The sequence below is a fragment of the Ictalurus punctatus genome, chromosome 11, assembly GCF_001660625.3.
Source record: "Ictalurus punctatus breed USDA103 chromosome 11, Coco_2.0, whole genome shotgun sequence".
In the NCBI taxonomy this organism is placed as follows: Eukaryota; Metazoa; Chordata; class Actinopteri; order Siluriformes; family Ictaluridae; genus Ictalurus; species Ictalurus punctatus.
The window spans coordinates 17,530,079-17,551,272 of record NC_030426.2 but is presented as its reverse complement, the minus strand read 5'-3'; the positions used below and the strand labels follow the sequence as shown (position 1 = coordinate 17,551,272).

The following is a 21,194-nucleotide window of genomic DNA, read 5'->3' as shown; positions in this document are numbered from 1 at the left end:
GCTGTTGGACACTCGTGTGCACTCGCGCTCATTCAGTGGAGTTTAACGGAGACTCGCTCGACTGTCAGGACGAGGCTTTATGTAAAATGGAAATACTGCCTTGAATTTCTAACATGTACAGATAAGGATATTAAGGTAAAAGTGTCATTTCTGTGCTGAAGAAAACATGTCTTGAACACATTAAACAGCACACGCATGTGTCGTGACACGACGAGCCACGTTAATTCACTTACGAGTTAGTTTGAAGCGCTTAATATAAAACATTGTCATGTTTTGGACGACCTGGATCGTGCACTTTTCCCTCAGCAGCTCACTCTGTGACCTCCGCTGCTTCTCAGGTGGGTTTTATTAATAGAAACGCGTTTTTCACCATTGTGAAGTGACATCACTGACCGGGGGGTGGGGTGGGGGGGTGTTGGGGTTATCCACAGTGATGTCACAGACCCGACTAATCCACAATGAAATTTGTCGTCGATTATTTTAATTATTGTTTTATTATCGAGTTTATCGATTAGTTGTTGCAGCCCTACTGTGATCTATTAACTGCATGCACAAGAAGAGACTTATTCTCTACAAGTCTGTAAGTGATTCACGAGTCAACATTGCGCTCATGTTTAATGACCACACTGTTCCGTGCACTCTGGGTAGTCTCCCCAGTTATGCTCTCGATTAAACTGCTACTGTTTAAACACCTTATCATCGTAAACATAAAACTTAGGACAAGGAGTTCATCGCTAGCTGCTCATAGCAACTAACATAAAAGGAGCTAAATAAGCATTGTGTTTCATGATGCTTATAATGGCTTAATACTGAGTAGGTTACTCATTTTGGTATCAGTGTAGTCGAGTACCAAAACACATCAGTCTTTGGTCTGAAGAAATGTTAAAGCTGCTTTGTGACAGTGTCCAATGTTAAAAGTGCTATACACACAACTGAATTGATGACGTGAGCACCACAGCTCATAGCTAAAACGTTACCCCAAACGGTTGCTGACATTTTGTTGTGGGCACAAACGACAAACCCCCCCACCGTGCTACGCTATCATTAACAAGTTTATGATCATTAACCTTGTCTAATTTCCTGCAGAGAGTCGGCGTGGCTGCAGGTTCGCGTTCCACTCAATCAGGAGCCACACTTGCGATAGTCACCCAGTCATAAATGCATAAATGAACACGCTGCTTAATTGGTGTTATTTTTTTCCAATAACAGTAAGTATAAGATCAGTGCATAGCTGAGATCTGAGAATTGGTGCTTTTATTGACCGAGCCGAAGGAAGTGCTGATCTCTGCACCTCTGACCATAGAGACTCATCATTTCCTTTTCCTGTTCTGCTGAGTATAAACTCAGGAGTTCTGTTTTGTACATGGATACCAGTCAGGAAAACTCCCAGAGACTGTCAGAATACATATCATGAGCATCCTCATCATTATTTTTATAATTATAATCATCTAATTGGCCCATCCTGTGAGAACCTACTATCCGTTAAACATGTCTTACTGGACTGTAACGCTTCTACACACTTGAGGAACCTGCATTATTCTGTTGACTCTTTTGAAAAGGTTTTTAACCAAGTAAATCCAAACTTAGTTCGAAGGTTTTTAGGAAAAATGAGTCTTGAACACCTTTTTTAGTTTATGAAAAAAAAGAAGCTGTCGTGGCGTTCGAAAAGAAAAAGATATCATCTAATTGTAGCTGGATGTTATTTTAGACGGGGCAGCTGTGCAGCCAATTAATTATCCAGGCAATAATGTTATCATGCATTAGAATGATTTTTTGCACAGTGGCTCACTGGTCTTGTGTGTAATAGAGGGTATGCACTGACGTCATTTTCCCGCCAGAACCTTTGGCCGGACTGAGTAGCAAAACATCCAGCACAATGGCTGGTTTTAGTAGGGGAAGCTGTGAAAACGTTAGTATAACTAATGATTATCAACTTAAATTAAAGACAGTTGAACTTGACAGTGATTCTTACAACTTGCCCAGGAACCTGTGGTCCATGGACATTGGCATGTGGCCAGAAATCGGTTTTCCCAACATTTATACTAAGCAAAGCCTGAAGGCATACAAAACCCTTGACGCTCGGTCCTATTTCAAGGCGGGATTTGCTGGAGAAATTAAAGTGACAAGAACACCAATAAACATTCTGGTTGTATACGGACAGGTATTTTTATTTTATTTTATAATTGTATCTGTTTAACCATAAGCTAGCTAGTTCTAGTTTGTTTGTAGCTAACACTGCTTCAACTTACCGACGTTATATGATTGTGAAGGTAAAACAGTGAGAATGAACGAGTCCCTGTTATTCATCAGTGGAAATAGGCAGCTTTTAAAAAGATTTATGTAGCAAATTATCCATCATTGTACAACATGAATACCACACGCCAAAAGAACTGACACACACACTGCTGGACCTTAGTAAAAACGGAGTGAATGGTTTTTTGGCACTCTGTAAAAAGACAGCTCGGAGTTCTTGGGGAATCTGTTGGCACATTCGATCACACAAAAGCTTTTTCCCATTTTAGATGCGTGTTTTCGTGGAATTCACGCTGTACACTAATACTGCCACTCAGTCTTTTTGCCTGTCAGGGGGCGTGACCGCGGCGAGTTACGCCTACCATGACATCACATGCGTACCCTCGATAGTTCTAAGGCTTATGTAGAAGAAAGATATTCATCTGTCGTCTTATAGTCCTGCCTGTTTAAATCTGGAAGTTTCACTATTGGGTGATGAATTATTTTTCACATTTAAAAAAAAAAATTGTGAATGGTTGGAATGTTGTCAAGCGACATGTAATAAATGACAGGTTTACAATCTATAGAACAGACAGTTTCTGTTTCACATGTATTGTTTTTCAACTTCTCTCATCATCTTTTTTTCACTTATTTTATTAAGATGGATTGAAAGCTTTTGAACACACATCTTTCTTGAGTGTTGGTATGTGTGACGCCTCCATATTTCAAATATTGTTTAAAGTCTGTTCGGGTTATAGTAGAGATGCACCGATGTACCAGCCGATAAAAGCTATTTTTCACGCTATCAGCGGATTAGTATAAAAACATCTGATGATCAGGGCCGATTATATCCTGTCAATCAAAAGAGGGCGGGAAAACACATGGATTTCGTGCTGTGTGTAAAGATGATGTCTCTTGTTTGGAATGACGACAAAACTGCAGTTTGTAATCTCTGTAAACTCTGCACTGCTAGAATTTTACACCGGACGCTGCAGCAGTGAAGCAGGAGTTTCCGCATCAAGTCTAATTTATTTATTTATTTTTTTACCGCACCGCTCGCGCTGAATTAAAGGGCCAGTACACCATTGAAAGATTTAAATGAAGATGAGATGAAAAAAGTGTATATTGTACAGAAAAATATATTTGTGGCTTAGTATATTTCATATCCATTTAATGTTAATATATAAAAAAGTTTGTTATGTGTTACCGGTTTGATGTTCAGTGATGGAGTAGAAATGCTTGTGTTTGTGGTGGGTGAATGTGAGACTAACAGGAGGTTTTTTTTTTTAGATTTCAGTCAATGTTAATATGAATTAATTACATTCAATAAGTTAAGAAATCTTACTGTAATCTTCAGAATTTAGTTAAGGTGTTCATGTTAATGTCAGTAATGTGTTTTCTGTTTCTGAGACCAGTTACTGTGAAACAACTTGTTGAAATGGAGAGAATAAAGTTTTTATTTGCATTTCTTTCAGAATTGTGATATTAATTATTATTCATTTAAAAGAAGGCAAAAAAGGCAGAACTTTCGGTATCGGTTATTGGTATCGGCTGAGAAATTTTGTATTGGTGCATCTCTGGTTTATAGCGTAATCATTCTTAAGAGTTCGACCCACAAAACCTCAGCCTCTTCAGAAATGGCTGACTGTGTGATATGATTCAATCTATTCATGATTAGACCTGCCCGGTGGTGTTTTTTTGTCGAGATAGCCCAGTGCATATCCTGCATAGTTGCTGTCCCAAGCTTTTGCATTTCAGAATAAACAATAAAACCTCACAGTTGAAAAGATTTCGGCTCTCCTGTTTTATTTGCTTCTTACCTCCCCATCACGTGACGGCAACCAATCAGGGAGTGTGACGGCTTGCCACTAATTATTTTTCAAATGGCTGCTCATGCTGCATACAGGAATAGATGCTCTCTTACATGCTCTCACAGATGTCAGTGATTTGGTTATGATTAAGCCTGTCACGATTTTTACGTTATATGGACGTGACCTTGATCATTTTTGCTGACCTTGATATTGTCCATTGTGTTTACATACGTGTTTGTTTACATAAGAATGAATGTCACCAACGTTTTAGCCATTCACACTGCTTCTGCCCTCTCGTCTCCTCCAGGGCTGTTAAATAAAAAAAAATATTCGAAGCCATTTTAGTCCGAGTAAAATAGACTGACTAAAATGAATAAATATGATGAAACAACGACTAAGTTTAAAGGATATTTTCATCAGAAGACAAAAACTATCTTTTGACATTACACCTCCAAATATGTCTGAATATTATTAAGAATTAAAAGTTCATTGCTCTTTGAAAGGGCATAGTTGCATTATTATGCTATTATATTTAACTTTTCACCTACTATATATTAGGGGAGTGGGGATATTAAGACACAGCTATAGTATACCAAGGTTTGACCTCAACCCCACTGAACACCTTTGGGGTGAATTCCAACATCAGAGTCTGACCTCACTAATGCTCTTGTGGCTGAATGAGCACAAATCCCCACAGCCACTCTTCCCTTCCCAGAAGAGTGGAGATCATTATAACAGCAGAGGACGGTGCACATGTGGGTGTGATGGTCAGGTGTCCACATACCTTTTGGCTGTGTAGTGCATGCCATTCATATTCAGCCACATGATGGAAAAACCATAAAAACACATCATGGTAAAAAGTACATCTCAGTCTTTACACATTTACGTTTATTTAAACAGCCACTCCTGCTTGACATATTTTACCCAAAACTTCACACTGAAGTGCTGATAGAGATGTGACTCTATTTTTCAGTAGGAATTTATCCTTACTTTTCACTTCTCTCTGTTGTTCTGACGGTTGGCCTTTCTACATTCATCTTGTTCAGTCTAATAGCTAATGACAGCTGTGAATGTTCACATGCTCATGTTTTCGCTCTATGGTTGTATGCTAACGCACACACATGTACAGTGCATGAACGTATCGTCTAGGGTTGTCACGGTACCACAATTTCAGTAGTTGGTACCAATACCAGTAAAATTCCATGGTACTTGGTACCAATTTCGGTACCAAAGCAATTCACAAAAACATGCTAATTGAACAACTATTTTTTTAATAAAGTTAATTATCAATATCAAATGTATTTTTAAAAATGCCATTCTGTATTCTTCCAGTATATCATTATTAAAGCTACTAGAGTTCTCCAGACAAGAGTAGAAATGTTTTTCTGACTGACTGATATTAAACACATAAACAATGCTAGCCACACATCTATTATTTTCTAACACGTACATTTCAGATATATTGCTCATCAAAAAGCTTCTGATGTGTAAAATTAGTGAATCCCATCACGTCTTCCCATTTATTTTACCCCAATAAAAGTTAAAGCATTAAATGGTTAATAAGGACTCCTGACTGTATTAGCGTTAAACGCGTGTATAACCATTAAGTAAGCAAAAACGAGGATGTTTTCTTGCAATAATACTCTCCAATTAAACTATGCTACAACATTCCTAATGCAAGCGCTTCCATCATTTTAAACTCTCATGCTTGAATAAATACTGCAGTTAATCAGCCGCTCTTCCTGAAAGCACAGTTAATCTATTCGCTCTGAAATTTTTGGGACGTAGGGAAATTTTACACGCTTGGCGGTAACAGTACCAAAAGCAGAAAATGAGCATCCAAGAGAAATACATGTATTTCGCCTACTATATAGTAGGTAAGTATGTGGTTTCGGACACAGCCCTGGCGACTGTGGAGCTGTTGCTGCTTTGTCTCCAATGGCTTCTTGTTGCACGGTGCTCCCGTGAAAAGTTCCCAACTGACCACCTGTCAGGCAGCGCGTCAGTACCGGTACTTATGAAAATCTGGCACCGTCAACTTTTTTCTTTTTAGTACTGTCTTGGTACCGAAGTAGTGGTACTTTTGACAACCCTAGTATCATCTGTATATTGTTATACATTTCAGTAGGTCATTACGGCCGGACAGTATTCAGTACTTTACCTATTACAAAATGCTTTAGATAGACTACACTTCCCAAAAACACTTTATGCCCAAATTGTACTCTTTCAGTGGATATTCTCACCCAGATACTGATGGCAGATTACACATACTGACTGACTGAGGCCCATCTGGCTGTTTAACTTGATGTGATTCAAGGGATTAATCTGCTCAGCTGCAACTGACCACAATCCTTTATAGGAGTATGTGGACTCCCGACCATAACACTCGTATATGGTTTGAACATCCCGTTCCAGATTTAGCCCCATTTTTTGCTATTCTAATAACCTCCACTCTTCTAGAAAGTCTTTCCACTAGATTCTGGAGCGTGGCTGTGGGGATTTGTGCTCATTCATCCTCAAGAGCATTAGTGAGGTCAGGCACTGATGTTGGAATTCCTCACAAAGGTGTTCAGTGGGGTTGAGGTCAGGACTCTCTTTCTTCTGCTCCAACATTGGCAAACCATGTTCATGGAGCTCGCTTTGTGCGCTGCTGGAACAGGTTCGAGCCCTTTAGTTCCAGGGAAGGAAAATTGTAATGCTACAGCATTCACCGACATTCTATACAATTGTGTGCTTCCAACGTTGTAGCAGTAGTTTAGGGAAGACCCACATATGGGTGTGATAGTCAGGTGTCCACAAACCATGGCCATATAATGTAGGTACAACAGTGGTACATTAGGTTCAGTTTATGTCCTTTAAATCACTTAAGATACCCATTAAAGGTGCAGAAATGTACTCTTGAGACTACCATTTCAGCAAGAAGAACTTTTTTCTATCCCAGATAGCATAATATTACTAACATGCATCAAAAAAATGAAAGTTCTGGCACTAAAGCCATGTAAAACTACATGAGGTGCTGAGAAAGTCTCAGGTTTAAATTTGATTTTTTTTCGTCCAAACATCAGTCTATACTACAGAATGCTCAGTATAGTATTTTACAGGAGTGAACCAAGTACCTGGGGAAAAAACCCATACCAGAGCCAATCAATGTATGGGGGGGTAATCAACTGGCCATAGTTCAGCGAATTTTCCGTTGTCGCAGCTTACCTTAGGCGTTTATGTAAATTATTTAGCTGAAAGGGGCTCACTGGAACGGAGACTACCTACAGGACTTTTATTTGTTTTTTTTTCAGAAAGTGCAGCGTTTTCAGATTCATTTAATATAATTGAATATAAATGACAACATGGCTTGTTTAAAAACATCATGTGTATGTTCCATCCTGTCTGGATTCACAGTGCATCCACACTCGACCAGATCGCTGTGTGGTCACTGTGTACTCACACCCATGCTCTTCAGACACGAGAGGAAATGCAGATGCCGCCGCATCTTTTTCTGGATGGTTCTGTTGTGCTATATCTTTTGAATCTAAACAAGCGGCGTTTCCACTGTTGCTCCAACAGCACTGACCGGCGCGTAGCTCCGTCTGTGCCTTCAGAAGCCTATGACTATCTATTTTGGCATCTTTCAGCCACGCTGTGATGGTGGAACCAGTCTGTCGACAGTGAGTGATGGGCATTGTTTTCACTACAAAAGGAGAGATTCTGTGTGTTTGTGTGTGACAATGAGCCAGAAGGTGTGTGGGAAGGCAGCACTTTGTTCAGTGAGTTTTGTTTAGCCCAGCGTCTGTCCGGCAGATGGAAAATCATGTTCAACCCAGAGACTTTCTGTATGTGTTCAGCTTTGTGTTTTTGTTTAAACCTGAGACGTAGCCTTTCCATTTTCATTTTTTGCAAACCAGTGCAGATTGTGTAGAATTTTGAGTCATTTGTTTGTTACTAATATGTCTGTTTTTGTCTTCTTTGACGTTCTAATAAGAACTGGTATTAGCAAAATTGTGTAATATGACAGGCTACAGACTAATTTCTAAATATCACCTTGTGATTGCAGCAACATCCCAGGTAGGGCTGCACGATTATGTCCGAAATGATAATCATGATTATTCTGATCAATATTGAGATCACGATTATTTATCAGGATTATTCAGTGATTTTAAGGACAGCATATTTTTATTGCATTTTCACATTTAAATTAACAGACCGCTGCTTTCGCCTCTATGTTGTGCTGCATTCCTGCTAATGTAGAAACCTTTGCATCAAATTAGACTGATCCTTTAAGTGCATCATCTCATAGAAGCAAAATATAAATAAAACTGTACCCAAAATATAGGATTAGTAAAAATAAAAATACCATCAACCAAATGAAAATATGCATCAAATATAACAATATGCAACCAAATGAAAACAATTCAGGCGTATGCAGAAAAGGCAATAACAGTGTGTACAGGAGGAGAGGCGCATCCAAATCACACAATAGAGTGGTGCAGGGATGACGGCATTTTGTGCCGAAACCCAGAAATTATCATCACACCGGTTCCCTCAACAAAACCCAATAGGATTCATATGGACTTTTGGATTATCGCAAAATATAAGCTCTGTGATCAACAAAAGTTTACAACACTAACACGTTTTGTCCATCAAGATCATTTTCACAAATGAACACAACTTTTATGAAGTTTGCAGCCAAATACAATCATCAGAAATAAAAAGCTAACCGTATGCTATAAACAAACTACACCACGGTCACTAGACTTCAACGTCACCGTCACCAAGCTTCTGACAACTTTTCCAAATTTGATTTAAAAACATTTTCCATAATTTGTATTTACTCTGTGGATGAATCTTGGTCCACTGAATCGTAGCCCACTTTAAACATAAAGAGACACTATGTGTCATTACAAACTGAGATACACTGTGTATAATGGCACATAAGCGTACGTAAGCGATCATTTGATCAACTAGAAAATGGCTTTTTGTCATACAAACACTTTCTGGGGCTAGCGTCAAACTGAGATTGACTTTATTCTGTCATTCATCATATTCAGATTCATTGCAACTGCTTTGGTTTGGTTTGCTACTAAAATGTTGTTGTTTACATGAGAGTACCTAAAGTACAAATACAAGAGATCCGTCAGTCCGTACAGGATTTCATAGTTTTGTTTTTGTGATTTGTTGCAGCCGGAAGTGCTTGACTTTGCTGCAGTTTTTATTTTCAAAACTTGCGGTGCAACTTGTGGACTTTTTTTGTGTTTATTTATTTATTTTTTTATTTATTTTTTTTTTTTTTGCAGAAACTTCTTGAATTGACAAAATTGTTCTGCACTGTTTTTTGCATCGATGTTTGTTGGTAAATGTGACCTTTTAGCTGTACTCATATTCGACGCATGTGAATCGAAGAGGGCTTTGGCTGAATGCATGCTGTGATGACGTCAAATCTGTGGCAGTTTAGAAAAACTGCAAGCTCATCCGAATATTATGGCATTTGCTTGATTTTTGTATTAACTTCTGAGATTAGAAAATCATGAAATTCCCTGGGGGCACTGGTCTATAGCTCGAGTCAGCAGTTTATTGTGAATCTCAGTGTGTTAAATAACGAAATCGAGAGGCAGTTCTTGCTTAATGTAAGGAAACACTGCTTGTTGGTGACGTATGTCACTCTGTGCAACAAAGTTTTGACTTACAATCATTTTACACACTACTAGTTAATGAAACTACACTGCACAAGTTTTAAATAAATTACTCTAAACACATGGTTTAGGACCGACTTTACACCCTGACCTCCAGTCAAATTTGCGTTCAATTAGTTCAACTGGCTGCTGGCTTTGTCTGTGCTTTGTCTGTGCTGGAAACAGGATTGGACAGCATACACCGCGCAACGTTATGCATCGTATACGACTTATTTAAACAAGTCGGAGAACTCGGACAAAAAAAAAAAAAAAATCGGAGTGTAGAAACTGGGGATAAATAAACAACCTGTATCATACAGATCACTGTGAATTTCTTGCTGTATCATATCTAATCTTCATTTGATTGCCACTTGACGATTGTTGCCGTCACCAGAATAGCAGCTATTAGTCATGAACTTTCATGAAAAATCAATGCTGCGTTCAAGATCCTGAAGCTTGCGGCCAAAGAAGTGTAAAATAAAAATAAATTAATACATATATATATATATTAATTAGATGCTGTGTGGCCTGTGGGAGAAGTGTTTAAGGCTGATACTAATTGCTAAGTGACCCATGATATCTCTGTGAATCCACTGCTTTCATTCACGTTCTCGCTGAGATCCTAATGAGTTATTGCCATACGTTTTCTGTGTTTTGCTTTCCTGTCGATTTTTTTGTATTTCTTGGATTATTTAAAAAAAAAAAAAAAAAAAAAAAAAAAAAAACATTTGCCTTTTTGTATTGTCAGGCTGTTTTCTAGTGCTAGGATCAAGTTCCACTCATTCTGATGTGGTTAAATACTTGTGTTTTTTCGTTCCATACTGAACGTCACGGGTTGAATGGCGTGTCAGTGTTGATTTATTACCCTCACACCTGCATGTGGAGAAACATGATCCGAATGCAGCCTCTGCATCTCCCAGTGAATCCAGCTGATCCCTTTCTTCCTGCTCTAGACCTAACACTAGACCTTGTGTTCGTGTCTTCATGCAGACATTCACAGCTCTCGCATACACACACCGAAAGACGAAGGCCATGCTCATCTTGTCTGAATTTCCTCAGATTTGTTTTTGCTGGCTTTTCATGAGCCCGAGGTCTCTCCCACACATGTCATTTCTTGCCTCAGCCATATTTAGACCATTTTCCCCAGGCTGTTCTGATGAGTAATTGCATGCACATCTACACTTCCGACATTTTGGGTCAGCACAGATTAAGTAACCCACATTTGTCATAGATTTTGATTGAGGGCTGTGGTTGAACCCACGTTGTAGTCTCGCTCGTCAGATCTCGCACGTCAGATCTCGCACGTCGGTAGTCAGACACGTCAGATTTCTAGCATTCCCTAGAGTTTGACATAACTGACTGAAGTAGCAGATGACTAACCACAGACCTTTTCCTGTCACTTATCGGCAAACTTGTGAGCAACATTAGTTGTTGCTAATTGAAAACATACCGAACTCATTAATATTATCTTTAAATATTATTAATATTCTGTCAACTATTTTGTGAATAGTGACTATAACTTTCTTCAAAAAGCTTATTGTGTCTCAGCGTTCAAATGTGTTTTTTTTTGGGGATGCCTGCATCCCATATGTCATACTTATACTATGTACTAAAAGTATGTACTCTTTTTGTGAAGAAAAATAACCTAATTGTGTGTATTAAGGGTATGCATGTACAGGGACATATTAACACGTCATGTAACGGAAGAGAACGTTGTTGCCCGGAAGGGAGTGCTGTCCATCACCGTAAACAAACTCCTCGTTGCATTTCAGCTTTTCTTCATTCGTTATTCCTTCTATAATTAATGCTATATAATTAAATTTACCATTCCCTTGATATTTTTTAATTTTTTTTATATAAAGTTTTTTTTTTTTATACACATTTCATTTACACCATTCTAAAATGCATACTTGAATTCGGCGAAGCAAACGGTCACAAAACTCCTCCTGCCTGCCACAAGGAGTTGGTGGAAATAACTGAGAAAGGGTCCACGGATCCACACTTTAAAAATCTTCCAGAAACAGCGGACCATCCGCGTACCTTTTGGGATAGTCATTTCAACATTACTACAACAGACTTTATTATTATTATTATTATTATTATTATTATTATTATTATTTTTTTTTTTTTTTTTAAAGATATACCTATTTTCATCTCGGATTGGTATGCCAATTGATACTGTGCATAAGTGGAGAACTCGGAGCCACTTATATTGTAACCTTCAATATCCTAAAACTTGTGTTTAGAATAATGTAGAAAAGCCAGGCTATCAGAAGGTTTGTTTCCTGTGGGCGAAGTGTCTGAGCCTGAGAGTGAGTCACGAGCACTATCTGTGAATTTCCTGCATAGCTCTTTACCAGAGTTTGTGCTGTACTTGTTCTCTCTAATGTGAGTTATTGTCTTCATTATGATAATTTGCTCTCTTGGGTTTTTTTTCCCTCTTGGGTTGCCGTTTGTAAGACTTGTTACATTCAGTAAATAAGTGAACAGGTGTGAACATCTAAGGATTGTAGGTGCTTTCTGAGGTATGTTAATTCTCCGATTTTAATTGTGTTAATTGTGATTTTTCACTTTTTCAACTTAAATACAATGGCAAGATTAGCTAAAGTAAGTCATTTTTGATATTGTGGGGTTTGTGAAATTGACTCTGGTGCATTACATCACACACCATTTTATGTTTTAACTGTCTGTGTATGTGCGTAATGTGGTTTAGGGGTGGGTGGTACGATGGAAATACCATATCATGGAAGTCATGTCTGCGATGCAGGATATAGATCACGATGTAACAGTAAACGTAATATTTTATTCAATATTTAAAACTTTTAATAATACACTTTTTAAATGTTTGAAAATAACACAAGAATATTTAATAAAAAATAATCTGTAAGTTAAAAAAAGCATTTGACAGTTCTCTATTAAAGTTTGTAATTGTTATTTAAAAACGATTGTCTATTTAAAAAAGGTTAATATGTTTGATTTTAAAGTGCAGTCAAATTATTTCTGTTCCTAAAATAATCATCTCACAACTGAGCTAAAAGCTAGAAATGATCATTTGAGGCATAATCAGTCCCTCCAATAATTTTGCAATCGCAGAAATGTATGCAAAATCGAACAGACTCTGCAATATTCATAGGAGCGTGCAATTTTCCCAAGGAGTCGGGCGGAGATGCGTCATGTGACGTAATCACGACGCGCATTCAGCTAAAGCCCTCTATGATTCGCATTTGTCGAACATGAGTACAGCTTTAAGGTTTTGGTTACCAACAAACATCACTGCAGAAGCCCATGCAAAGCAATTTTGTGTAATTGCAAAAAATTTGCATCACAGATTCTTTAAAAAGGTGCAGCAAAATCAAGCATTTTTGGCCAACAATCACAAAAAACTCGACGAAATCCTGTACAGACTGATTCATTATAGGTGCTAGTATGAAGGTTTTCTCCATCCTGGTTTTTGAGTTTTCTAGTATTTGTAAATTGTATAATCTTAGAAATTACTTTAAGATTATATCACCAGATCTGTTGCTTTGACTTACTAAAACTTGCTATAATGCACTTATTATTCATTTTTGTCAGACTGTTAATGATTTTGTGTGTGTGTGCTGCAGGGACGAGGACCTAGCTGAGGCTCTGAACTCTGTAGGTGGGGATCAGGATGCTGAGAAGGATGACATCATTCAGGTCCAAAACCTGACGCCTCCTCAAAGAGCCAAGCTTTGGATGGTAAGTGTGTGTGTGTGTGTGTGTGTGTGTGTGTGTGTGTGTGTGTGTGTGTATGTATGCTGAACTCCTTTATGACCTGCTACATAAAACTAATAGTGTAGCTAGTCCCAGTATTTCCAGATCTCACAGGCAGCTCGTGTAAAGGAAATACAATCTATGAATGGTGTATATGAGCATAGTGAGCGCCCGAGCAGGTGAACACTGTGTGCTAACTCCCTCCGAGTGTCAGAGATCTTAACAGCAGCTCCAGCTGCTCCCTGAAGGACACCGAGAGCTGCCGTATTGATCCTGCGCTCATTAGTGAAACCCGAGACGGTGGCTGTGGGCAGAGCAGAGATATACTATGATCAACAGCTTTTTGGTCTCCTCTGTAGAGGCTCCTTCAAACGCAGCTCTGTGTCAAAGCCCTCATCAGCGCTTCTCTTTCTCACTTCCTGCCCTCTTTGCCCTCCTGACAGATGCTGTATGATTCTCTTTCCCTGTGTTTTCAGATTGCTCTAAATGTGGCAGGTAAAGGAGACAGTTTATCCTCATGGGACGGGGCTTTGGATTTACCAGAACAGACGCTCGTACACAACCGAAGCCAGCAGCTCATTGGTGAATAACCGCAATCACTTAATCGCTATGTCATGCATTTGTCTTGCTCTTCTGATTGTTTCATTGTACAGTACGTTACAAATATTTCCTCACCAGGATATCTGTGCATTTGTCATTGCTTTAGATTTGTCTAGAAATGTATGCTGTACTTCCAGAGTACAACTAGCATTGCAATGTTTGTTTCCACTCCATATGAAGAATATATTGCCCAATAGTATACACTCTCATCGTTCTATGGTCTGTCGCTATCCAACAACATCCACCAAAGCCTGACATTCACTGTGAAAGGATTTCACACTTACCTAGCAAGGTTTTAGTCATCTTTAGACTGACTGTTCTTACTGCTGCTTTTGTTAACATCATCTTTGCATTAAGGACACCTAGGCAAGATTAAAAAGTAAATCAAACTTTTTGGGATTATTTATTCATGACCTTAATCTTTAAATCATTTTTCATGTGAATTCCTCCAAATTTGTAATTGTGAGTCGTTTTTAGAACAGCTTATGGAATTCTGGACACTGTAAATATTCTTTCCGTCTGTGTGTGTAAAGCCTCCATCCATGCGGCACTGCATCTGACCGCATCAGTTATTTGACCCAGAAAAACAGTTCCAAAAATAGCAAGTCCCAGGCTTCAGGTCCAGATCCAAAAATGACATTAAAAAAAACCCCCACACACATACATGCACTGCAAAAGGCAGTGAAGGATAATCGTGTCTGTTTTGTTTGGTGTCTCAAAGAATTTCCATTCCCGAGATCTTGACCCGTGACCCCTAATGTGTGTTTAGATCAGCTGGGGCTTCCTGCAGAGGAGGACCGGGACCTAGTGGGGGACGTGGAGGCAGTGATCACTTTCTATTGTAAGTCACGAAATGTGACGTTCACAGCTGAACTCAGCTGGCCCAACCTGCTCAAACCACTGCTGGGCCTCCAGTTAGCCCGCAGCGACCTCTACAACTGCTTCTATGCCATCATGAATAAGTACATTCCCAGGTATGTGCGCTGCTAACATTTTAGGTTAAACCCACGGATTCTTATCTCTGCAAGTTGCGAAAATCTGCTTAGCTTTGTCCAAAAGATGAAATGTGTATGATTAAATGTTTGAAATCGGTGTTGTAGATAAAAATATAATAGTCCCAACATATTAATTTCTTTCATTAGAAAACTAACATTTTATTTACAAAAAATCTTTTTTTAAATGGATGACTTGGAGCAAAATATTCTGAAAAGCAGCCAATAAGAGTCCAGCGTAGGTGGGAACTCCTTTAATACTGTTTAGAAAGCATCTCAGGGAAATTACTCAAGAAATCGGTTGAGAAAATGCCAAGAATACATTTCTGGAAATTCTAGGCAAAAAAGGTGTCTACTTTAAAGATGCTAAAATACTAAACTATTTTGGATTATTTTTTATTGGATATTTTTTTGGGGGGAGGGGAGGGATAAAAATAAAGAATGAGTGTGTCTAAACTTTTGACCGGTAATGTACATCTATGTTGATGGCTATGCTCCATTTGCATTTCCTGAATCTGGTGCACTTCTGTCTGTAGGGACTGTGTGCTGAAGGGGCGACCGTTCCACCTGTACAGACTGCTGCTTCAGTACCATGAGCCTGAACTCTGCTCATTCCTCGACACCAAAAAGATCACACCAGACTCATACGCCATGAACTGGGTCAGTATATTACGTTTACTCAGAGTGGCTATTATAGATTAGACTGATTTACAGCTTTGTTATAAAAAATGTGTATGGCATAAAATCACCAAATCGCATTTAATTTTGCTTTACAGTGTAAGTAGCATATTTGCCCCCTGAGCTTAAGTGCCATGTTGTCTCTGTGTCTCTACAGTTGGGCAGTCTGTTCTCTAGTCACAGTCTTCCTGAGGTCACTCAGGCCTTGTGGCACATCTACTTCCAGCAGGCCGACCCCTTCCTCATCTTCTTCCTTATGCTCGTCATTCTCGTCAATGCCAAGTACGTGTCTCTTCATGTAGCGGTTAGCATGTTTGCCTCGCACCTCCGGGGTTGGTGGTTCAAATCCTGCCTCCGCCCCGTGTGTGCAGAGTTTGCATGTTCTCCCCCTGCTTTAGGGATTTCCTCCGGGTACTCCGGTTTCCTCTCCCAGTCCAAAAGACATGCGTTGTACGTTGATTAGGGTTTCCAAATGTAATGTGTGCGATTGTGTCCCCTGCCTTGTGCCCTGAGTTTCCTGGGATAGTGTGCAGGATCCCCTGCAACCCTGTGTAGGATAAATGGTACAGAAATGGATGGATGGATGGATGCGTCTGTGCTGTTGTGTTAAATGCTTTATTTGTTTATTTGTTTCCTTTCTCATCTAGAGATATGATTCTTTCCCAAGAAGGAGACAGTAAAGAGGAGCTCATTAGTGAGTTGATGGTCTAATAATATTCACTTTATGACTATACTTTAATGTTTTGATCTGTATGTATCATTACATGTGATTTGTATTTGTTGTCCTGTATTCTTGTCTCAATGCTCAAGAGTCATCTAACAATTACTCATCTTTCTTAAATACCAAGACCAACTAATTATAGGAATGTTGCGTGGAATCTGTTGCATGTTGGTGGTGACTTCAAACAAAAACTTTTTTCCTTGCAATGGGAAATAAATCCTTTAACTGTTTACTCGAAATATTTTTATAAAGGAGCTCAAGGGCGACTGCATGAAGCGTATCAAAACCATTACACACTAATAGTGAAGATCATAGGATCAGACAGACATGAGAAAGTCTTACTAAAGCCGCTGTTACAGTATTTATACTTTCCAATACCAGAGCAATACTTCAAAGAAAGGTACGTTCAGGTTACTTAGGTTTTCCTGAAGCTCTTGTTGTGTCCATGTGCCATGAAACCCACACAACTGTGTTATGTTATTAACATGTATCCATAAATTCTTCCTATAAACTGTAGTCCCAGCTCTTATTATTCCTTTACGTTCACACTATCCGTTGTTACCCAAATGAGGATGGGTTCCCTTCTGAGTCTGGTTCCTCCCAAGGTTTCTTCCTCTTAACATCTTAGGGAGTTTTTCCTCACCACCGTCGCCACTGGCTTGCTCAATTGGGATAAATTCACACACTTAAAATCTGTATCCTGTGTTTTATATATTTCTGTAAAGCTGCTTTGAGACAATGTCCATTGTAAGCGCTATACAAATAAAATTGAATTGAACTGAATTATTATCCCAGAGTTTATATTTCAAATAGAATTTATAAAAGCATTCAGACTTTTACTGTATAACATTTGACGACACCTGACCTTGAAGAAAATGATTCTGTTCCACTTTATATTATTTTATGAATGGTACGCTGTGATCTGGAAAATATTCTTGAATCTGGAATAGATATGAGCCAATAACTGGTTCAGTACAATATATAATAGAATATACTGCAGTGTGTTTCTCCCAAGCCTGGTAGAGTGGCATTTGAGTCAGCCAAGCTCGTCTCCTCGTATATGTAAACAGACCCAATGATTCACGACCTTATGACTTCCGTAACATGCTGTGCTGTCTGCAGGACCACTGCATCTTTTTTGTAACCCTTGTTACTTCCTTAAGGGTCAGGAACAAGTGTACCTCTCTATTGGCAAGACAATGTACACTTGTGAGTATATCATACGGTCTATAAACAAGCACGTGAGCTCAAATGTATTTGGTACTGTGTGCTACATGGCTTTACATGCAAGGCTTTATCAGCCTGTACTACTATTACAGCAAGCAGTCTCTTTACTGTAGGCGTTAATTTCAAGTTTTCTGCACCTGTCTAAGTCGCAGCTTCAACGCAGTCGCCTGAGAGCCCTTATACACACCTGACGGCTTATAAATGAAACTAGTACATTGTGGAATAGCCCAGTTACTTGCTTGGATAGACGGATGGGAACATTAAGCAGTTGTCCTGCCATAGTGGGTGGAGGACCCAGCTTTTATTTCAGCAAGGCAGCCTTAACACCAGTCTATAGCCTATTCACTGCTGTGACAGTGCTGTGCTCCTGCATTACATTCTAATCTTCTATCTGCTCCCATGACAAACTACCAGCACTCCCTGCTAAAATGGACCTTGAGTACAGAAAATGAGACGGCAGGCACATAATGGCTTGTTTTGGTGTGTGAGGCTGCATTATTAAGCTTCCTCAGGCTCTCTAATTAATTATGCTGTTGCAACAGTACTTGCATTTGGCTGGTGCCAGCTCCTAGCAACATCCAGTCCACGTTCTATTGTGGAAAAGGCACGAGTTCCTCCTCTTCTGCCCTTCACTGTTCCTACTGCGGCAACGCAGTGTAGGATCTTGCCACCTTCTTCCCAACAAGCTCTGCCTGCTTCACTTCCTGGCTGCCTCCTTTCAGTGTCAGAGGAAAGTGATGAGTAGCCAGCAGTATCTTCATATACGATTGTTAATGGTTAGCACGGGTGCCTCACACTTCTGAGGTTAGGGGATGGATTCCCGCCTCTGCCGTGCATGTGCGGAGCTTGCATGTTCTCCCCATGCTTCGGTGGTTTCCTCCAGGTACTCCACTTTCCTCCCCCAGTCCAAAGATATGCGTTGTAGCCTGATGGGCATCTTTAAATTGTCTGTAGTGTGGGTGTGTGCGCACAATTGTGCCCTGCGATGGGTTGGTGCCCCGTCCAGGGTGTCCGCCGAGTCCCCTGGGATAGGCTCCAGGCTCCCCATCGACCCTGTGTAGGATAATGATAATATACTGATAATGAGTCTTTATTGGTCACATATAAATTACGGCACAGTGAAATTCTTTTCTTTGCATACCCCAGCATCTCAGGAAGTTGGGGTCAGAGTGCAGGGTCAGCCATGATAAAGTGCCCCTGGAGCAGAGAGGATTAAGGGCCTCGCTCAAGGGCCCAACAGTGGCAACTTGGCAGTACTGGAGCTTGAATCCCTGACCTTCCGATCAGTAACCCAGAGCTTTAACCGCCAAGCCACCACTGCCCCAGGATAAGCTGTATAGAAAATGCACGAATGGAAGTTATAAATTGACTTTTTATGGAGTTTATGAAATTAGGTACCCTGCATCCATACGGTCCGTGCAGCTACACACCATCGCAAAAAAATAGAGCACATATTTTGTTTAGCAACACAGTCAATCATGGCTAAGATAGTAGTTACAGGTAAACTTTAGAACATTTTGGAGGAACCTACCTGGTGGTCCAGAATGAAAGGGAGTAGAAATAAATAATTTCTGTTCTATTATAGAACATAGATTTTTTAAAAACACTATTATGTTCATAAACATTGACGCTATTATAATGATTTGAAAACCGATTATCAGAGCATGCCTAATTGCAAGTATGTGCAGTGCCATTGTGTCTCACTGAACTGCATGTCTGTCTGCATGTCTAGAAACGCTGGAACAGTCACCTACCTTGTTGGAGGCTGAGGACATTGAGGACCTGTTTTCACTGGCGCAGTATTACCAAAGCAAGACACCCCTCTCTCTCCGAAAGGCGAGTTCACCACATTAACAGAATTATGGACCATAATGTGGAGTATTGTGTTGCTGTGAATGTATAGATTAATCTACAAAGTGTGTAAGTGAGAAGACAAGTCAACTCTAGACAGTGTGTAAAGTGCAATTTAACCAAACGCAATATACATTTTATTATTGGAATACTTTTTATTTAGTATACTTTAAACAATAAATTGTCAATTATTATAAATGTATCACTTTTATTCTATATCAAACGCAGAGGTAAAAAAAAAAAAAAAACTGGACACTGCAAAATGACATAAGAAGCTACATAGGCACGATTCGCGGCAACATTAAATGTACATTAATCTGTATGTGTAGGAGAACCAGAACCTGTTTGGCAGCAGTCTGGTGGCTCTGAAGGAGGAGGACATGGACCTGAGTCAGGCTCTATGTCTCCCTGTCTCTGTACCCGAGATCCTGCAGGCCAATCAGCTCCAGACTGTGAGTAGTTCAGCTCCTGACAGTCAGGTCTATCCTTTATAGAAAGCTCTCTGTACCAACTGCATTCCAGTGCACTTTGTGAGACATGTCGCTTCAGTAAACCTCAAATCTCACTACTCTTGTCAGTCACAGTGTAAGATGAATTAAGTGTGTGTGTGTGTGTGTGTGTGTGTGTGTGTGCTTTCAGGAGGGAGTGCGCTTCTTTGTAGTGGACTGTCGGCCAGCAGAGCAGTACAACGCTGGACACTTGTCCACCGCCTTTCACCTGGACTCTGATCTGGTAACATGCTTGTTGCTGTTGTAGATTCCTACTTGTAGTATTTCTTGTTTTCATCCTCCTTTCTCTTCCTGCATCACACATTTTTACTTTTTCTTAATTTTTCCCCCCACTCTTCTTTTATTCCTGCTTTTTCTTCTTCACCTTCTCCATCACCTTGTTCTTCACTGTTTCATTGTTTATCATATTCTTTGCCTTCTTCTCCTCTTCTTCTGTCCTTTTTCCTCCTCCTCCTATTCCTTCCTTTTCTCCTTCTCCACCTCCTCCTTTTTCTATTCTTATTCTTTTCTAAGGCTTCCTTTTAATCTTCCTCTTCCTCCCCTTTCTTTGCCTCCTCCTTTTTCTACTCTTCATCTTTCCCACTGTCTCCTTTCCCTCTTCCTTCTTCTCCTTCTTATTCTTTTCCCCATCCTCCTCCTTCTTTTTTCCTCTTTTATTCCCTGATTTCTTCTTCTTCTTCTTCTTCTTCTTCTTCTTCTTCTTCTTCTTCTTCTTCTTCTTCTTAGCATTGTAATATTGAATGTGTCATATTCAGTGGTTACCCTGACTACCTTTTTATTTTATTATTTTAGGATATTTGTTTGTTGATGTACTGTGTGGTTAGGGATATAATATCACTCAACATGTATATAAAGTATAAAGGAAGACATAAGACTTTATGCTTTACCCCAGCTGCAGTGTTTTACTTTTCATCTTCTTCCTGCCTTCCTCAGATGTTGCACAATCCGTCTGAGTTTGCTCTGTCTGTGAAGTCTCTGCTGGAGACGCAGAAGCAGTCTCTGGAGTCGGGCTCAGTGGCCAGTGGTGAACATCTGTGCTTCATGGGCAGCGGGCGCGAGGAAGAAGACATGTACATGAACATGGTGCTCGCTCACTTCCTGCAGGTCAGTCACAATAGTGTCTCTTCAGGTTTGGATCAGATCTAAAATAGAAAAGAAAATGCGGTTTTGATATA

The 21,194-nt window shown here is 39.6% G+C and overlaps 1 protein-coding gene across 4 annotated transcripts in view; it reads left to right on the top strand.

Moving 5' to 3' along the window:
• Window positions 1-21,194, top strand: part of tbc1d23 (TBC1 domain family, member 23) — a 33,296-nt gene that overhangs the window by 1,484 nt on the left and 10,618 nt on the right. For 2 of the 4 annotated variants that reach the window (XM_017479850.3, XM_017479849.3), the window contains exons 2-11: window positions 13,312-13,426; window positions 13,918-14,023; window positions 14,811-15,015; window positions 15,570-15,693; window positions 15,869-15,993; window positions 16,359-16,405; window positions 19,392-19,495; window positions 19,840-19,962; window positions 20,150-20,242; window positions 20,953-21,123. In XM_017479850.3, coding sequence (XP_017335339.1) covers window positions 13,312-13,426; window positions 13,918-14,023; window positions 14,811-15,015; window positions 15,570-15,693; window positions 15,869-15,993; window positions 16,359-16,405; window positions 19,392-19,495; window positions 19,840-19,962; window positions 20,150-20,242; window positions 20,953-21,123 — 1,213 coding nt within the window. Of the gene's footprint in view, window positions 1-11,957; window positions 12,232-13,311; window positions 13,427-13,917; window positions 14,024-14,810; window positions 15,016-15,569; window positions 15,694-15,868; window positions 15,994-16,358; window positions 16,406-19,391; window positions 19,496-19,839; window positions 19,963-20,149; window positions 20,243-20,952; window positions 21,124-21,194 lie in introns of those variants that run through there. The other 2 variants (XM_047158484.2, XM_047158483.2) reach the window with 2 other exon arrangements.